The 19246-nt window shown below is 44.5% G+C and overlaps 1 protein-coding gene across 2 annotated transcripts; it reads right to left on the reverse strand.

Annotated features, from left to right (window-relative positions):
- Positions 1 to 568: 568 nt before the first annotated feature.
- Positions 569 to 18263, reverse strand: tbc1d12b (TBC1 domain family, member 12b). Of its 2 annotated transcripts, XM_058406449.1 has the most exons (15): positions 17807 to 18263; positions 16921 to 17689; positions 14318 to 14429; positions 10869 to 10925; positions 9924 to 10045; positions 7948 to 8030; positions 7647 to 7764; positions 7298 to 7404; positions 5797 to 5877; positions 4960 to 5057; positions 4796 to 4867; positions 3771 to 3899; positions 2605 to 2714; positions 2169 to 2427; positions 569 to 1668 (listed from the first exon to the last, which is right to left on the reverse strand). In XM_058406449.1, exons 1-15 carry the CDS (start codon positions 17862 to 17864, stop codon positions 1600 to 1602), a joined length of 2244 nt encoding a protein of 747 aa, XP_058262432.1. In that variant the 5' UTR covers positions 17865 to 18263; the 3' UTR covers positions 569 to 1599. The 2 variants fall into 2 exon arrangements, with proteins under 2 accessions (XP_058262432.1, XP_058262433.1); XM_058406450.1 differs by lacking the exon at positions 10869 to 10925.
- Positions 18264 to 19246: the final 983 nt, after the last annotated feature.

Here is a 19246-nt window from a genome sequence, read left to right on the forward strand (position 1 = left end):
TGTTGATGAAGATGATGGTGTTGATGAAGATGATGATGGTGTTGATGAAGATGATGATGGTGTTGATGAAGATGATGGTGTTGATGAAGATGATGGTGTTGAAGATGATGGTGTTGATGATGATGGTGTTGAAGATGATGATGGTGTTGAAGATGATGGTGTTGATGAAGATGATGATGGTGTTGAAGATGATGATGGTGTTGATGATGATGGTGTTGAAGATGATGGTGTTGAAGATGATGGTGGTGTTGAAGATGATGATGGTGTTGAAGATGATGATGGTGTTGATGAAGATGATGGTGTTGAAGATGATGATGGTGTTGATGAAGATGATGGTGTTGAAGATGATGGTGTTGATGAAGATGATGATGGTGTTGAGGAACAAAAATAAAGAAATGATTCCAGTTTGCTGTGTGATTGTATTTCCAAGCTTCTGCATTTTCACTGCTCTAATTTAAATGATCAGATTAACCACAGAGATTAGCTCCGGTGTGTGTGTGTGTGTGTGTGTGTGTGTGTGTGTGTGTGTGTGTGTGTGTGAGAGAGAGATGCAGGACAAACACACGGCTCACATTTCCACTCTGGGCTTTATTTACATGTGCTCTACTTTTAGTGGTGTCCACTTCATCACATATTTACAACTCTGCTCTATAGGGAGTATGAAAACTGTACAATAGCAGGGGAGTGAGTAGAAAAGAAAGCTAAAACGGTTTTAAAACCAGGAATCCGACACAGCGCAGCGCAGAACATTCGAAGCCTTTCGTCTTTATCCTCCTGAAAAACACCAAATGTACCAGAGTTCAATCCCACGACAGAGCAGATAACATTTGGGTGGAATATTAAAAACAGACAGAAATGGACGAGGTGTACATTAAGACAGGACAGATACACTTAAGCATAATAATTTAGTGTCTTTTATTTTTTTCTTATTTATTTTCGGAGAGACACGGTCCCAGCCAAAGAGTTGTGGGATGGTGTGGATGGGAAGTAAAACCTCTTTCCATAACCGATCTAGACCTGTGGGATGAAAAGCTGAGGGTGACAAAGCATGCAAAGCTCCTGCTTTTCAAACCTTCATTGCACATCTTGGAGATCTCAGTCAAGATCTAAGCTCTTAGACAGAATACTCCTTTTAACACATACAGTCTTCTGGTCCTGAAGCTCTGTAGAAGAGTAGTGTTAAGATCCTTCATGAACATCACAGCTTTAAGTGCAACTTTAGACAAAGAAAGCGAGCGGGAAGAAGCACGTGACACGGACGACGGCTGCTCGCGTTGGTCAGCGTTTCTGAGGAACTTCTCAGGAACGTCGCAGAGCAGACCAGAGCAACGTGCTGGTGGTGGAATATTTGTTTTTTTTTCCTCAGGAGGAAGTGTGTGTCGTATGGGAACGTAAGAAGCGTTTCTTTCCAGAGACGTGGGAACTGTCGCACATTTATACCTACATCTAATCACTAGCCACTGTCCATAATACTGCACATCATATATCAAATATCATAGAGAACCGGTTCTACTTCAGCCTTCAGACGTTTCACTCCTTCTCCAGGTGTCATCACAACTTCGGGAGAAAAAGACAGCAAGGAGGCATAGGAGCGAGGCGTCAGGAGCTTTTCAGGGTTGGGCTGCCACTTTTGTCTGATTCTTTGTCCTTCATTAGTGCACTGAAGACCTGAGAGAGAGAAGAGACATGAAACACAGGAGACAGTCTTGATGTACAATGGATAATAAAAACTAACTAACATGATTAGCAGTAATTTTATTTATATGGCAGCTATGAACCTGGTCACAAAGCAGTTACAAAGCATTGGTTCCTAATGAGCGAGAGGTGAGGAAAAACTTCCTGAGACGATTTGAGGAAGGGCCTTGCTCAAGGGCCCAACGGTGGCAGCTTATGATCAACAATCCAGAGCTTAAACCACTTGAACTACCACCACCATTTATTTAACATATATGTAAGGAGTTGCCAGTGTCCACAAGGGGAAGTCTTCGGGACAGACGACTTTGTGCCTTTTGGCTAGCTTTCTCTACCACCACACATCACTGAGCCTTGGCAGCCCATGACCCCATCACTGTCCTTCCCTGGACCAGTGAATACCGGTCATCCCACCAGACTGTAGTTTTACCCAGAAGTGTACTCATTTTGTGTTAGAGTGTGGAGATGAAACACACCTGGGGCCATTTGCGGTTGCTGCTGGTCATGTGGATGTTGTGGATGGCGCTGAAGAGGCGTTCGGCGGAGACGTGCTCGGGCAGGCGTGTGAGGAACTGCGCCATGTGGATGAAGTCCATGTGGACGAGCACGTCCTCGTACAAGCGCAGGATCCCCAGAGCCGTGCGGAACAGGAACTCTTCTCCGTCTCTGCAGAACACGTCCCACACGCGGCACGCCACGTCCAGCGGCAGGGACTTGCTGTAGAGGGTGAAAATCCTGCGCACACACACACACACACACGTCTCAGCAATGAAGGTGATGACATCTGACTGCTTTCCTCCTGCACCTCTGTTCAGCCCAGAGCATTATTTCATATTAACTCTCTCACAGTAAAACATCTGCAGAAAACATTGACCTTGGTGCTGTTAGAAAACAGCCTCATGCATCACTCACCAGTCGATCAGGTAGAGGTCTGGAGTGAGGTTGGAGCTCTGGAAGTGACCGAACAACCTGGGAAGATTTTCCTCGAAGAACACCTCGAACACCGCAAAGTACTTCAGCATCTGTGGGTGAAAAGGCAGTAGAGAGAGCACCAGAGTAAACATCACAGAGGAACATCTGCTGAAGAAATCTTCACAAACCCCAGATGTGTTCCGAAATCTGTATCATAGTGTCTCTAACTCTCTGGTTATTGTACACTTTTCACACCGCGCTAAACCTCGTTCTTAACCCTGCCTTTAACCACTGAGGAGAGGAATGAGGAATGAGCGAGGATAAAGCGGCTTTTTACTCGAGGAGCTGAAGCTCTCTTTTATAGTGATAAGTCCACACTGTGGTGATAAGCGTGTCCAGTTGCCGTGTGTTACGATTAGATGCTTAGCAACTCAGACGCTGAACAGTGCATGCCTCGTCGTCTGACGTGAAAACCAGGACGTAGATGAACAACACGTAACAAAAGACACGGCTCTGAAGTGTGTGCTGTAGCGAGGGTGTAGTGGAAGCTGGAGTTCAGCGAACGCCTGGTCAGCTAAATTAAAAAAAGGTGTGGAACGGCAGATCTTAGTGGTTAAGGTGTTAGACGGCTGATCAGAAGGTTGAGAGTTCGAATCCCAGGTCCACCAAATTGCCACTGCTGGGACCCTGAGCAAGGCTCCTTAACCCTCACTTGTATAAAATGAGATAAAAATGTAACTCTCTATGGACATGGGCATCTACCGTAAATGTAAAGCGTGAGATAAAATGTTATTTAAAGCAGCCATGTGCTGTTTATCCAATCAAAGTGTAAATATGCAAATGAGAAGGTTGGACCAGGGTTCAGGAATGCTGATTGTGAAACATCAGATTATGAAGATCCAGGATTCAGAGTTAATCCTGGGTAAAGTATGAGCAGTGTGAAACCTCCAGCAAATTAACCCAGGATTCTGTTTAGTTCGAGTTTATAATCACACAGGGAAATATCCCAAATGTGAAAAGACTTAAAGAGGCTCAGGGGTATAAAAAAATTTCAGCATTAGTGGTTTAACCATCAGAGAGACGCTTCACTATCCAGCCTTCTATTCCCAATTCTCCTCATTTCTATTCTGTGTGATCTGTGTGTTAAAGAGTCGTGTACTCTGTACCAGATCGTGGTCCACTCGGAAGAACGCCATCTGACAGGGTTTATTCAGGAGGTTGGCGAAGGCAATGAAGGCGTCGGCTTCCTCCAGGTTCAGGATCAACACGGCGGCGATGAAGGACATGCCCTGCACCTGGAAGCACACAGTGATGTTGACGATTCAGCTCACGCTGAGCACCAGCAGAAACTCGGTTAATGATCAAGACTTTAAACACCTACACCACTGGCAGTCACTCTTCAGTCACATGAAATTTTAATTAAAGGGAAAAAAAGAAGCTTTTTGGGTGAGAACTTGCTCATTTACTCATATATTAAAATGTCGAGCTCTTGGGGAAAATGTTGAGCTCACTGGCTATGGACATGTACGTTGCACAATGACAGTTGAATCTAATCTAATCTAATCTAATCGATTAGCCGAATTTTGTTCAGTATTCTTGCTTTAAATTAGCGGTGCTGGTGTCTCAGTGGTAGGTTTCTCTTCTGCCATGCAGAAGCCCCGGGTTCGATTCCCAGCCCATGCCCAAACCCCAGCCACTAGATACAGTGCCGGTCCCAAGCCCGGATAAAATGGGAGGGTTGCGTCAGGAAAACCTGTGCCAAATTATTGTGTGGACCGGTTGATCCGCTGTGGTGACCCCTCACACATGTAGGGAGCAGCCGAAAGATCAACAACATTCTTGCTTTAAATTAGAACATGTACTTAGTTTGAGAAATTAACCACCGGATCGTTTTTTTAACCACATTTTTGTGATCGCAGAATTGAACCCAAAATCAAGCAAGCTCCCCAAATATACAGAGGAATGTTTGGAATTTTTCAACATGACTACAGCCATCACTGAAAATCATTACATGTGTATAGTTAATGACAGGAGTTTAAAAGAATCATCCTATGAACAAAACAATTCACTAAACAACGTAAACAGAAAGCAGTGAATAAAACAAACCTGCTCTAGACAATCAGTTTATTTCTACTACAAACTATGCAGTGCTTCTAGACCACTTCCTCTGAAAAAAAAAAAAGGCACTCACGTATCCCACGTCCGGCCGGTAGCAGGTATACGCCCCGAGCACGCTGTGCAGGAGATCATGGTACGGTCCTCCCTATCAGAAGAAGTGGACAGAAGGGAATAAGATCTTGGCTTATTTAATGGCTCGAATCAAACCTCCACAGTATAAACGGTCGCCGAACACACCTTCTGGAAGATGAAGAGGGAGGGGAAGGTGCGGGAAATGTCAAGCTTGATCAGATCCAGGCTGGATTCCCGATCTGCCAGAGACGCTCCGCTGTCCGCTGTGGACGACATGACAGGACACGACACGTGAGCGATGATTAGTGCTTTATTTTATCGGAAAAGACCGAGTTAACTCGATAGAGTGAGTTCAAGTGAAGAAATACCATGTACTAAGCAACAGAAAGTAAATAATCAGCAAAAAAGAAGTAATCCTTGCTGCCTGAAACTTTGCTGAAGCGACAAAAATGGGATGAGAAAGAAACCGCACACGCCCGCTAATCCTTTTACAACAAGCTTGGTTTCTGGAAATAAAGTTCCTGATCGTCAGCACAGTATCGGCTACGATAACACACGTGGTCTTGGGAGGAAACGGAATTTGTTCTAAAGCAGGGAAACGGTCAAGGGTATAAGACTGCGTGCTTGTTGTCGTTTTATCTCATTAGGGAATAAACTACTATATATATACACATACACACACAATTACTATTAAACCTCTTCATTAAAAAAAAAAAAGATTCTCCAAAGGTGCTTTTACACTTCTAACTCTATCTAGAAAACAAAACAAACATATTGCAGATGTAAAAAGAGCAGCACGACTACAGGAAGAGCTCGTATCCCTGGAGATCAGCTCAGAGCTGACCAGAAGCGTGAAGACAGCTGTGTTATGAAGCAGGAGGAAAAAGCTGCAGTGAAATTAAGCATGCTGTGAGCGGGCCTGGTGTCTGACAGGAAGTTCATGCTGAGGAACAGGCTGAAGGGTTCTGGCGTTCACACGGACATGCAGCGCTGAAGACGTACCCTCTGCCTCGGCCTCGCTTCCCGTCTCTCTGAAGCTCCTCCAACGCTCTTTAGCCCGGGAGAGAAAGATCTCGTACAGCTCTGCCAAGAAGATGGAAAGACAAGTGAGGAAGGAAACATGGGGAGAAAGTAAGCAAGCTGGATTTCAACCCTGAGCTGCTGCTGTTTCTTTTTCACAGTATCAGTTAAAGAAACACCAAACCATGAAATATCTAACCTTCTGCACTCGTGTAAATCTAACGTCTCTGCTAGTGGTGGTGTTTCTCCTAGCACAGACCATACTATGAAACAAATAAAAAAAACTGTAGCTATATAATGACTTTGTAAACAAGGGAGTATTTGTAGGCTGACATTTTGCAAGAATAACACCATAGTCAGCAATTTAGAGGACATTTCCTTCAAACTTGCCCGTTTTTTTTTTTTATTCCGAAGAACTAAAGCTCCTCTCCACCCTTCAAGGCCACGCCCCCTGAACATGAGACGCTTGGGAGTGAATACCTGTTTGCTCTTTCGACCTTTCTGAATTGACAGACAGCTCCTAGAGAAGAAGCAGGAGGTTCCTCACTGGGTGAAGAGTTAACATTTACTCAACTGGCAGAAACTTTCATCAACAACGACGTCGATTTGAGTCGAATGGATGAGAACAGATCAGATCCTCAGACTGGAGGTACAGGGATTTGAACCAAAGCCTTCTAGAGCGCTAATTTATAATCCAGCTACGAAAAGTACAAAATACTCTACCAGACCCCATAAATGTATTAAGACCAGCTCTTATCTGAATGCAGCTCATCAGACCTGAGACTAGCTACAGGCTACATAGTTTTGTAGATATTTCAGTTCATTCACCTGCTCTGACATGACAAGTATTATTTATTTATTTAATCTGATAATGAACCACTTCTGCGTCAGTTTCAGAACAGATGCTGCACCTCTTCAAAGAAGCATTTAATGAATGCGTGTATCACTTCCTTATCTTATTTATAGCCCTGAAGTGTCATAAACACCAGTCTGAATGGTGACAGAAACAGAAATATCAGGTATATATACCAGAGTCTTTACAAACTTAATACTGAACATTGCTTCTTTAGAGATGTTTTGTTTGTGAATGAATCAGTGTTTCAAAAACAAATCACTTTCTCTGTAAATCTCATGAGCACTTTGGCAGCTTTTTCCTGTCTTTTTACAGTGCAGGTCATGGGTTGGACCATCAGCAGGTCATCTTCCTCCTCTTCTGAATGAGACTTGGTGTTGAGTCTACCTGAGTCGTATTGATTCAGTACGAACTGAATGAACTAGTTCATGAATGATATGAACAAACCGGGACTCATCGGCCGTTCAGGAAAATCAAACACGTCGTTCATTCAGTTCGGACGTGAATCTTATTGTATTGAATAAAGTATAGAAGTTTACAGAAGTTACATACAGAAGTTCAGTATGATTTTAAACAAGAAATCCAGCTTCTAGGTCTTCTGTCATAAAGGCTTATTAATCTCTCAGGTACCTGGGGTGATGTTGAGCTCGTTGCCGATGGCTAGGCTCCACACTTTGCCACGGACGTTGGGAGGAAGACCCTGCCACCACAGATCTTTAACCCTGCGTGTTCCGCGCCTGAAGACGGCAAGAAGAAAGGGAGAAGGAGGTTAACATGTTGAAATCAGCCTGGGACACGGCCTGGAACACACCCATTAGCCTCGTCATTACCGAACTGTCACCTGGTCCAGTGTATACAGATGTCCAATACCGTGCCTTGCGCGACGGATTAAAAGGTCAACTATTTAAACTGAAATACTGCCCCTATAACGAATTCAGAACCCTCAGGCTATGCAGATGGAGGAGGAAGTGTTGCTCACATGCTGTCCCAGTTAGGCAGGACCTCTGTGTTCCACACCACCATGGCGTTAACGATGCTGTCCTCCTGCTTGAAGCGCTCCTTCATCTGCTGCTTCTTCTTCTGGGCCTCCTTCATCTCTGCACACACACAACTAGATAATTACCAAAAAAATCCCTTTTAAAGTGGATAACTATTTAACAGAAGGTTAAAAGTTCAGTAATCCAAACACTGCACACATTCACATATCTGTTTCATTTCATGGATGTTTCGAACTCGAGAGATTCTTCTATGACTCTGTGTCTCAGCGGATCGGTCTTTACCTCTCCTCTTGGCTTCAGCCACCATTTCATCGTATTCCTGCCGGTGGCGCTGAGCTTCCTCCTCGGGTTTAGCGGGAAGGTTACTGAGAAGGAAGTGAGCACAATAAGCGCTGGAGACAATCAGACACATGGTACACCATAGAGACGTCATTTACATATAGATCATTTCTAGTAGAGTCTGTGAGTGTCTCCATTAAACACCAGAAGATCAGCTCTAACATGGTGAAGGTTTTTGTGAATGTTGCACATTTCATGCACTCACAGCTTTTCTTACATAGAGGAAGGGGGTGGGGCTACCAGGCGCCGACACTGGTGGACAAGACGTCTAACAAATATCCATCAGATTAGACCATGCTGATTAGACCATCGAGTGGGAAACGGCATATACTTCCGATTAATGCTAGACAGTAGGGCACATAGTGTAAGTGTGTAGTGTGTAGTACATTATTTGGGACACAGGTTAGATTTCAGTCGTGTAAAGAGACGAGAAAGGAAACGATGACGTAATAAATAAGATATTTGGGATGTTATAAACTGCTGTTGTATAAAAGGAATAAAACATTTGTGGATATTATTGTTGTTGTTATCGGTAACTTCTAGGTATTAACTGTAGCTCTGCTTCATCACCCCACCCCACCCGACCTTAAACAGGATTTTATTCCCTACATATTTGACAACTGCCAGTATTTACTCTCCGCCCCTCTCCTTTCGTCTGCAATCAGAAATCCCTCTCGTGTTTCACCCTTCATTCATTCGTAATGAGTGTCTGAAAAAAGTCCACGGGTTAAAAGATCCAGGCAATGAAACCGGAGCCGTGGAATAAGTTGAAACTCATTTCTGGCTCTTTGTTTTGAGAGAGGTGAGCTCTGAGCTGGGGCTAAATGCTACACGGCACGCTGCACGCCACACCCTGATCTACTGACGGAGGAGATGAGGACTGCGCACTGGAAAGGCTGAGAAGCAGGACATCCTGCCAGCAGCTCGTTTGGAAGCTCGGTATTGTGTTGTTCTGTAGCCTGATACGACACTGAGGTCAGAGAGGCTCTGACGCTACCTGATACTGATCGCTGCTCAGCATATATGATGAGAACAAAATTATGATTCAGAGTGTGTGAGAGGATAAACAGCGTCGTCTTGCGAGTAGTCATCATGTTTTGCTAAACAAATCCGGCCTGGCACCAAGAGCTGTTTTCATTCGGACCAGTCGGCATGCACACACGAGCTACAGTAACAAGAAACTGAACAGCAGGACGTGCAAGGGATGAGATGTGTACAAGGTTTCGCGAGGAATTGGCCTGGCAGCCGGCCGTGACGGATTCATCTTCGAGAGCATGAAATCACCCGATACGTGTATGAGGCCCGGGCCAAGACGATTTAATTCCACATATACACCACTCTGTCGTGTTTGTGTACCATTCTGACGCAACACTGAGCATGCAGACCTGCCAAGCCGGGAGTGGACTGATGCCAAGCCACAAATATCTAATAAACTGGACTAAACTGGTTTTACGGCAACCACCAGGCACCTGAGGAAAAAGGTGCAACTTCCCGCTATACTGTTTTAGCTAAAAAGTTCACAGAAATCGATAGACGTCAATAGACTCTACTCCACATTAACAAACTCGAAATATTCTCCTTTTACCTCATCAGAAAGCGAGGCCATGATGAAAACTCATCTTTAAAGCAGGACAAGAGAGATTAAGTAATGTGAGCGGGGAAGAAAGGGGCAGGGCTTCCTATGAGCCCATTAAAACTGGAGCACTGCTGTCAATCATTCCATATTCACAAAACAACTAACCTATCAACGTTTTGCTTGGGAATGGGGCAGGGTTTTCCAAAATTTCTGCATTTTAGCGGCATGTTAAAATGCAAAGCATGGTTATCCGTACATATCAGCAACACTTTCTTTTCACCATTAAAACCTAAGCTTTGTTTATCTAGTGTCCGCGCATGTGTCCGTTAACCCCAGTACTCACGCTGGCCGGTCTTCTAATATGAGTGCCGTAGTGGACAGCGGCTCAAACTCCAGATTCTTACGTCGCCCTTGAGAAGGCTGGGAAGGGCTATGAGCTCCTTTGCTAGTTTTAGCCTCATATTCCTGTGAATGTAAAAAGAAACACACGCATTATTTACAGTCATTTCCTGTTAGGACAGAAAAATAAGCAAGTTTAGTGATTGAGAAGCAGCTTGAGAAACCATGAAAGGGATGTGAATGAGGCAGAAAGAAAACAGATATGACAGGGATCAAGATCACAAAGACCACCGAGGAGGACTTAGGACATGTCTTAAAGCTATAACTTGTGAGGTGTTGCTACCCAAATGAGTTTAGAGAACTTCTGGGAACACAGACTAGGGACACTTCTCTGTTCTCTGGGTTTCGTGCTATTGAGACCACAATGCCTAAGAAAGAAGTTTAGTCAATAGCTCTTTTGTTCATGGGGGGGGGGGGGGGGATTAGTCCCCAAGACATGTGCGCAGTCACAAACCAACGTCTTTACAAGAGGAAGGGCAAGATGAGCGATGAGCACGATGGTTACGGTGGACGAGAAGACGACGCATGCAGACAAACTCCATAAAATCAGCAGATGTAGACAACATTATTACAGCTTTACATGTTATAGGATGTAGTACAGGACAGCATGAACCTGCATCAAATAAAATAAAATAAAAAGTGAATACACACACGACAGAAAAGCAGAAGAGATAACAACACAATGAGTCACTGAGGCTGATTAATAATAAGCAACACATCAGCATTTCTAACCCTAACACAACAGCAAGCCAGCAAAAGGACGTCTGGGCAAGCGTCCAGGAAAGCAGGCACGAACACGGGACATATCGATGGCCGAAATGCACCGACGCTTCATGCAGAAACAATGGATTCGGTGTGGGGAGGAGGAGGAAAAAAAAAAAAGGCATACCCCTGCGCTTAAGAGATTGGGAGTTGAAACAGATGTGAGATTGCCTGGGTTACTCTCCTGAAGAAAGAAAGAGAAAAGACTGCACTCAGCAAAATAAATAAATAATAAATAAATAAAAGCTCTGGGAAAACATGCAGAGCCCAATAATAACAATTTACTTCCACAGATGCACAGAACCACCTCAGAACTGTGCTTTCCTGTTCATCAAAACACAAAGAACAGAAATACATCCACACTGTATTTACAAACCTGTCATTTCATTTAATATCTTCCCAATAAGTGCCTCACATAAATGCTGGAAGAGTTTCTGCAGCACTTTCAGCTAAAATGGACTGTGTGTAAATCATATGACTGGAAAACTACTTTCCCTGAGGTCATTCAATGTGCAGCGCTTAGTCATATGGTCCATTCGAGTACCCAAGCTGCCTGGAACCAGGAGACGGGGGGTGGGGGGGCTGATGACTTCAGAGCATGACATTTGGCTTACCTCGGAGCTAACGGAGTCATAATTACACATTCATAACTTTTAGCGAGGCTTAAGTAGCCGGACCGCCGGCATCCTGCAATACCAGTACAGACTGGGTGGAAAAGGAGCATCACTCCCAGGCACCACTTTCGCTTGGATAGATTTGGTGATATGATCATACAAAAAAATGTTTGGGCCCATTTTCTCACCAATTTGGTCATTTGTAAATTCCCACCCACCTGCCAGCTCTGCCCCATCATTCTCATACAACCGGAAACGTGTGAAGCTAGACAATCACATTTTCTTGAAACTGCTGCTCATGCTGCATCACAGGGCAGTGGAAGAGCGCTATCTGCACACAAGTGGCTAGTTTTAATTTGACTGACAAAGGAGAGAGAATGCAAGCTCTCCTATCTAAAGAGCATGGCTAATTTTGCTCCTTTAGCACCTGCCCACAGCTGGCTGTGGTATCGATGGGTTCCAAGCCTATTATATTATATTATAAATATTATATATAATATTTTAAAAGGTTTCCCTAGCCACTACGTTGCGGCTAAAATGTCACTTAAACTTAAAAGCAAACATCTCCGACTTTTGACTTTTTAGTTCTGTCCAATCAGCTGCAGGAATAAGGGTGAAAAGCTCTGGCTGGAAATCTCTGAGAAGATCAGTGCTGAAGGTCAAGATTAGTTGAGGTGGTGTTTAAGTGTAGAGGTTGATAAAAGCAGCCTGCTGGCTATGTCTCACTTGGGTAAACACAAAAGACTCCAACATGAAGAAAGAATTCATTCTGCAATGCAACCTGGCCACAATCCACACACACACACACACACACACACACACACACACACTTGAAGGGAAATAAACACACACGTGCCCTCGGGCATTCAGCCAACAGGATGTAGGGATTTTTACTTCAGCAGCATACTGCCCTGTGTTCTTCCTCGTTCTCAACAAACCTCAGAGGAGACGGACCTAAAGGCTTGTTTTACCTTTTTAATATCTGAACTCTGTTGTAGTCCTTTACAAGAGAAGTGAAATCAGCTCAGTGTTTGAGATGCTGCTGAAACCCGTCCAAACGCTTTCTTTCAGAAAATCATCAAGCTTCACTCCTGGATCGTCTCCATTTACATTAAACTGCTGTGTCATCGGTTTTGCCTGCTTACTAGGTTGTTTGGGTCTTAAAAGGAAAATCCCTTTTAGAAATATCTGAGAAATATCGAAGCATTGAAGAAACGAATCAATAGGACACTGATGAATAAACTGGTAGCTTTCCAAGCTGCATGGAAGGAGAGCCTTCATAACTATAGAAAGGGTTTTATTGCAGCTAGGTCAGCATTTCTCTCTCGTTAAGCTGATAGACAACAACAGACTTAATCCCAGATGCTTATGTGGTACATTAGTAAAGTTATCTACACCCACAATCCAAACACTGTAGTGATGTAGTAGTGAATACTATAAATTATTTTTAGGACAAAATTGAAAGCAGACAAAGTATTACTCTAACCATTATAATGCGTATAAAAAAACCTCCCCAAAATCAACCAGCATACTAGATCTAACACTTAAACATTCATCAAACCACTAATTAAAACCCTGACCTTGACCTTTTCCAGTCAAACTATAGATCGATATCAAACTTCCCCTTCATTTCCAAGACCCTGGAGAAACCTGCAGCTCAGCAACTAGGCACTGATTACTTCAGTCGGGGTTTAAGCCTGAGAAAGAAACGCTGGTTAAAGTAGTACCTTGCAGCTGTTGAGAACCAAGATGATTATCATAATGTCCTAGACAGTATTATTGTTACCGTTATAATGTATAAAAATATTTAGATAAAACCTCATCCATCAAAAAATTTGAATATTTAGAACTGGGTACTTCCAACAGGCTAAATCTATCTCCCTGACTTCCTCCTCAAAATCACCTGACATACTAGATATAACACCTATGCGTTTGTCAAACCACTAATTAATAACCTGACCATGGCCATGTCCCGTTAAACTATAGATCGATATCAAACCTCTCCTTTATTTCCAAGCAGTTCAGCAACTAAGCAGAATCAGGTACATTAATTACTTCAATCGGGGTTTTAGTAGTAAATAACCCACTACTATCCTTTGGTCATCGGGGTCACACTGTAGCTTTCCTCAACATTTCACAATTCTCTAGACAGGGAAGGGTTTATTTCTGGCCCGTGGTCTTACCATACTGACCGCTATCTGCTTTGAAATGTCTTTAAAAACTCTCATTACATACAAAAATAAAATCTGGTGTTCCACAGGGCTGTGTTCTAGGCCCAATGTTTTTACCTCTGGGAATTTATTCATAAACATCTTAGGAGCTTCCACTGCAATGCTGAGTATGCTTCAGCTATGCTCAGGTGAAAGGCACCAGCTTTAATAAACTGAAGAATGTCGAAGGGAAATTAGATCCTGGATGCTGAGTAACTTCCTCATACTTAATTTTGAGAAAGTTAAAGCTTTTCCTAAGGCCACGGGCAGCTAGAAGTAAGTTCTCTGATTATACGGTATCGTCTGATGGTGTTTCAGTTACATCATGTGCAGCAGATAAATTCTGGGTAGGAATACTGACTCCAGTTTCTTTTGCTGGCTGTAGGTTGGACTATTTCTGTCTTTTAGACCAAAGCTGGACGTCTCTCGATGTCCCGTGAAAAAACGAGCTCCAGTTAGTGCAAAGCTGCAGCACCTGGACACGAGTCTTATTTTAAAAAACAGAACATTTTAAATGCTGTGGCTCAGTGTTAAAAACTCACTTGTGCCAGCTACAGACCTAAACACTGGTCAGTGAAACATGGTGAACTGCAGACCAACAATCTGGAAACACTGAACTATTCACGTTCTTGCTTAATCCTGGTGATAACAATATTTCAGGAATGCTACCCACCACTGGGTCAGACTGAAGATATTAAAGATAGTGTGAGGTGGACAAATATTTGACATATTTTAGGACTTTGTAAGTAGACCTGCTGGATGGTTTTGGAGTCTTTGGGAGGGCTCTCTCTCGGCGGGACCTTCCCAAACAGCTTCCAGCCAGGAGCACTTGGAGACTCTTTCTGCTTTCTGGAGAACAGGCCCCTGGCGCACACACACACACACACACACACACACAAGCAAGGAAAATCTGTCACACACTGTATTTTTACTCAGATTTGTGAACAATCAAACAAACAAACAAAAAAAAGTCATCTGGTGTAGATTCACTTAAAGGGGGGGGGGGTGCAACTGGTCTATCAAAACCAAACTCTTTTGGAGAAGTGAGAGACATCACGTGGCCATGTAAATGAATCTCTAGGCAAAACATGCGAGTGCATGACGTTTCCTGGTAATGTTCCACTTTGTGCAGGCTTTTTTGCAGAAGTGTGAGTGCTAAAACCGAGAGTAGATCTGTAACCCAGTTATGCATACAGCTATTACAAAAAAAAGAGAAAAGAACCTAACGCTATAAAAACATAAAAATCGTGAATATTTTCCTGCTCTCTGTTCCATTTCTCTTACACACGTTTTTGTCATTCCTGTCTCATGCTTAAGAGGACAAATTATTCTCCTAACTAGGTTGCTTTGCATGTTGAAAAATAGGTCAGCGGTCCAGAAGAGGAAACGTGTGAATCTGATCCAGTACAGAATCGGTGATGGAGTCCAACGCTGTGTTAATACTTGGACTCGCTATCGGTCTGATCTTAGTTTCCAGCGTGTACTTGGGTGAGCTTTCACCTTGCTGTGATCTCCAAAACCGAACACTTGGCATATCAAGGTCAATCTGGAGAGGTTTATTTTTCGACTCCAAACACCGTGTATTTGCACACGCACTTATTCCCAACAGTGTGAAAGGCTAAAGGGGTTAGAATTTTAAAAAACACAGCAGGACGAAGCTTTGTCCTGATCTCATGAGATGACAAAGTTCTGCTGTGGTTCCTGACATGTAGTTTAGTGGCTTAGACACCCTATGATGCATGTCAACAAATCATGACCTCATTACATAGTAACTCCAGGGGGGTTTTCCCATCTCCTCTTTTAGTTGTCCAGAAACCCATCTGACCAGGCTATAAGGTGTTATATAAATGTAACAAACCTATCCCTACTCACCATACTCCACTAGAGTTTATAGTCAGTAGTAAGAAAAACAAAAAAAAATGGCAGTTTTCTGGGAAGAAACATGTCGTTGATGAGATCGAAGCGTACAGGAAGATTACGGCAGACTCTAATACAATGGAGGTGAGCAGAAAAGCATCTCGGAATGGACGGCATATCGAACCTCAAGACGGAAGAGCGGATCAGGTTCAGGAATCTGAGACTACTGTCTTGGACACAACGGAAATGTGAACACTGGAAAAACATCGGGCGTCAAAATCACGAATTCAGCCTGAGCCGAGAGAGTTAAGTCTTGACCTGATTCAGCGAGAGCATATTCGCTGGGTGATCTGAGGGCAGTCAAGCGGCTATCTGAAACTGCCAGTTCTTGAATCAAGGATCATCAGGAACGTACTGACAATGTTAGATTTTGGAATTTCTACCAGACTCCATAAACTGAACTAGAAGCTGCAAATGAAATCCACAATGTGATTAGTGCACTAAATGTGTTGGGAGATCAACTAGGGATGAATAAATAAAACATTCTGACCTCACATAAAAAAAAATAAAAAAAATAAAATCTTTGTCCACCTCAAGAAATTCAGCACTGTATTCTGAACCTGACCGACACTGAGGATGGTGTCTTACATTCCATCTGTTTACGGTCAAACAGGCTTTTTTAAAACGTTTCAAAACGTCGCTCATCTGACAGAGGTGTTAGACTAGAACGTCAGCTAAGGTCCTGACTACAGAGAAAACATCTGTGTGTTCCTGAGCGCAGACACACACGTTACGGTTTCTGTATCTGCAGAGCTCTAGTGGTGTTGTGGGTAATCCTATGGAAAACAATAGCAGTGATGTGGATGTCAGATAAGGCGAGGAAACGGTGGTTAGAAAAGGCAGCAGTTTTGGTGTCAGGTCATGACGAGGAGATCTTGTTGATCCTGGATGCTGGAGGAACTACATGTACAACCTGTGACGCTCGGAACTAGAACAAAAAATCCTGATTATGATTCTGGTGTATGATTTCTTTAACATGTCAGATATTCTCAGTCATGTTTCCTACATTTCCCGCTTTAGGAAGCTTCATCTTCAGAAGCCTTCAGTCAGCCTGTTCCAGGTCATCAGGCTCTTTCAGTCTTTATTATCTTCCTGTGAGAACTATGACCACTGGTTTCAGACCCTCTGTTACGTGTGCTAATGATTAACATCTGTGCACACTTAAAGGTGTGTTTTCATTTTCACAGGGCCAAGCACTTCAGCTCTAAAACTAATGAGAACATGTTGGCCCTTAAGAGACTCTACATCAGCTTGTCAGCAGTGTGTGTGTGTGTGTGTGTGTGTGTAATGTATATGAATAATGGTATGCACCCTGGCCTCAGGTTACTGATTAGTCTCCCGCCTACAATGCACACAGTCTTTCTTGTTCTCCTCTAAGCATCCTTTATGAAATAAAAACTGTACTAAAGCTCCAGCAGCGAGGGATGGGCGATCATACCTGCCGAAGATCTCCGAGATGCCGTGTTTCTTCTGTCTCAGGGCCGGCTCGGCCACGTCGGCCACGTTGTCCGGGGCACTCTGACGACGGCTGATTTCGTACGTGTTCTTCGAGCCCAGACTCACGTCCATGAACGCCGGGTCCGGGCAGGACTCGCTGTCCTCCGGGCTTGAGAGAGTCCTGGAGGAGCACGGCTCAGCTTCGGATAAGAAGTCATTAGACGCCGTTTCCGATTCCCGAGTCCTGTCGGCGGTTTCAGAGCTGGACGACGATGACCTGCGACCTGACCTGGAAGCGCTGGGCTCATCTTCATCGTCCTGAGGTCTTGCAGCACACAAGAGGGAGCTGGTGGATGGGGCGGCTGAGCATGCAGCATCAGCATCTGACAACAGTTCACCGTTAGCCAGCACCTCACCCGATTCGTGGCACGAGCACGGCCGAGACGGGTCACGGGCGTCGCACACGCAGCTCACGTGACCGTTCGGGAGCTTGACCGCCGTGCGTTGATTGGCTGGACTAGTGTAATGCGGTAACGCCCGGTCCTGGTCGCCCTCATCGCGCGTCGGGCGGCTGTCGTTTCCGTCGCTGTGACGGAAGCTGTCCTCCTGGGGGTCCGGTCCGTCCATTTCGCGTCGGTTATCCGTAACATGAGCGGCGGAGGGTGTTGGTCTGCCTTCCTCGGATGACGCGACCATCAGCTCCCTCGGTGACTCGGCGAGTCCGTTAATGGCGGCATGACCGGGAGTGATCCCAACGGCGGCTGAGTGACCTGCAACGAAATCAATCATCATCATCATCATCATCGTATTCCTAACGTCCACACACTGACCTGACAATGCATTCCTGTCTCTCTAAAGAGGATATCCCCCTCAGCTCGAACACATACCCGGTGTCTGTGCGCGATCCCTGATCTCCGAGACACCTCGGCGTTCCTCCACTTTCATCCACACAGCCCGAGACAGCGGTGAAGCTGTGCCACATCAGCCGACCAAATGCCTAACTTTCTCACCAAAGTCTGTCTAATAGGACCATCTCTGACACAGCTCCGTTTCTCAGCTCCGTTTCTGGTCACGTTCCCAGTCTTCACTCGGCTCCATAACAACAGTGGCGAGCTGGCCGCAGCGCTGGCACACACAGCACTTCCTCCTCACACACCATGTCGGAAAAATTCGTCTGGACACCGAAACGTGATGCGGGTTCTGTCTCTGAGAGCAAATGATCACCGTTTCAACCGATGGCACTCAAATAACCAACACTTTTCAGGCTAAAACCAGGAGTTTTGCTCGCTAGCCCTCTCTCTGCTCCGGCCCTGAACTGCAGCCATCTTGGAAATGCCAATGACGTCATAACGGGGTTGAAGCGAGGGGAGAACCGGGTCACGCAGCGCCACCTGCTGTTCAGTGTTTAAATTACGGCAGCTCACTCGGCGCTTAAATAATTAAGCTGCATTTAGTAACCTGAAGTCTTAAGCAGAATTTGACTAAAACGTGACATTCAGCATTAAACCCACAAACCGGGATATCAAAAATTGTTCCCGCTGAAAGGGAATCATGTCAAGCTGTTACTTTTTACCTTGAGGGCACGTGAAGTAGCATCAATTCCCCAGTCCTGCTGTCAGTCTAGTGTGTGGTGTGCCGTTCATTCGTGAACGAGTCGGCTCAAAAGTTCACATAAAAGAGTCACGAATGAACGAGACAGGCACTGCCTTTTAACCTCAGCACAGTGTTTTTTCCCTTAATTAGAAGTTATACTAGCGTCTTTGAAACAATATTGGTCATAGTGAAAGCAGCTAATATTGTAAAACGTAGTGTGTGATCATGTGTCGTTCATTCGTGAACGAGTCGGCTCTTTTATGTGAACCTTTTGAGACTGGTTCACTGGTTCACTAGGTCACAGATTAAGAATCCTATCAGTCTGGGAAGAAATACAGCAAGAAGAGCAAAAACAATGTATTAGATTTTTTTTCTAGGTCTTCATTCCACCATGAGAGTGCTAGACCAGAGAAGTGTCTTGGTGTGTACCTTTATTGTTCCCTGATAGATGGTGGGACCAGTGCTGGATGATCTGAGAGAGTGGTGCAGTGTGAGGAGTAAAAGAGCTTCGAGGTGAATGGATGCTGGTCCGTTTTTGGCTTTGTAGGCAAGCACTGGTGAAACCGGTGGAGAAAACGTAACAATGCGATGGTGTAACAGAACAGGAAGGTTGAAAACTGCATCATTCATGAAGCATCAGAGTGGATCTGGAGCTAACACAACCGCAGGAACACTGCTACAAGGTGGGAACACGCCCTAAATGTGACGCCAGTCCCTCACAGGGCATCACGCAC

Source organism: Hemibagrus wyckioides, linkage group LG13 (genome assembly GCF_019097595.1).
Source record: "Hemibagrus wyckioides isolate EC202008001 linkage group LG13, SWU_Hwy_1.0, whole genome shotgun sequence".
Taxonomy (NCBI): domain Eukaryota; kingdom Metazoa; phylum Chordata; class Actinopteri; order Siluriformes; family Bagridae; genus Hemibagrus; species Hemibagrus wyckioides.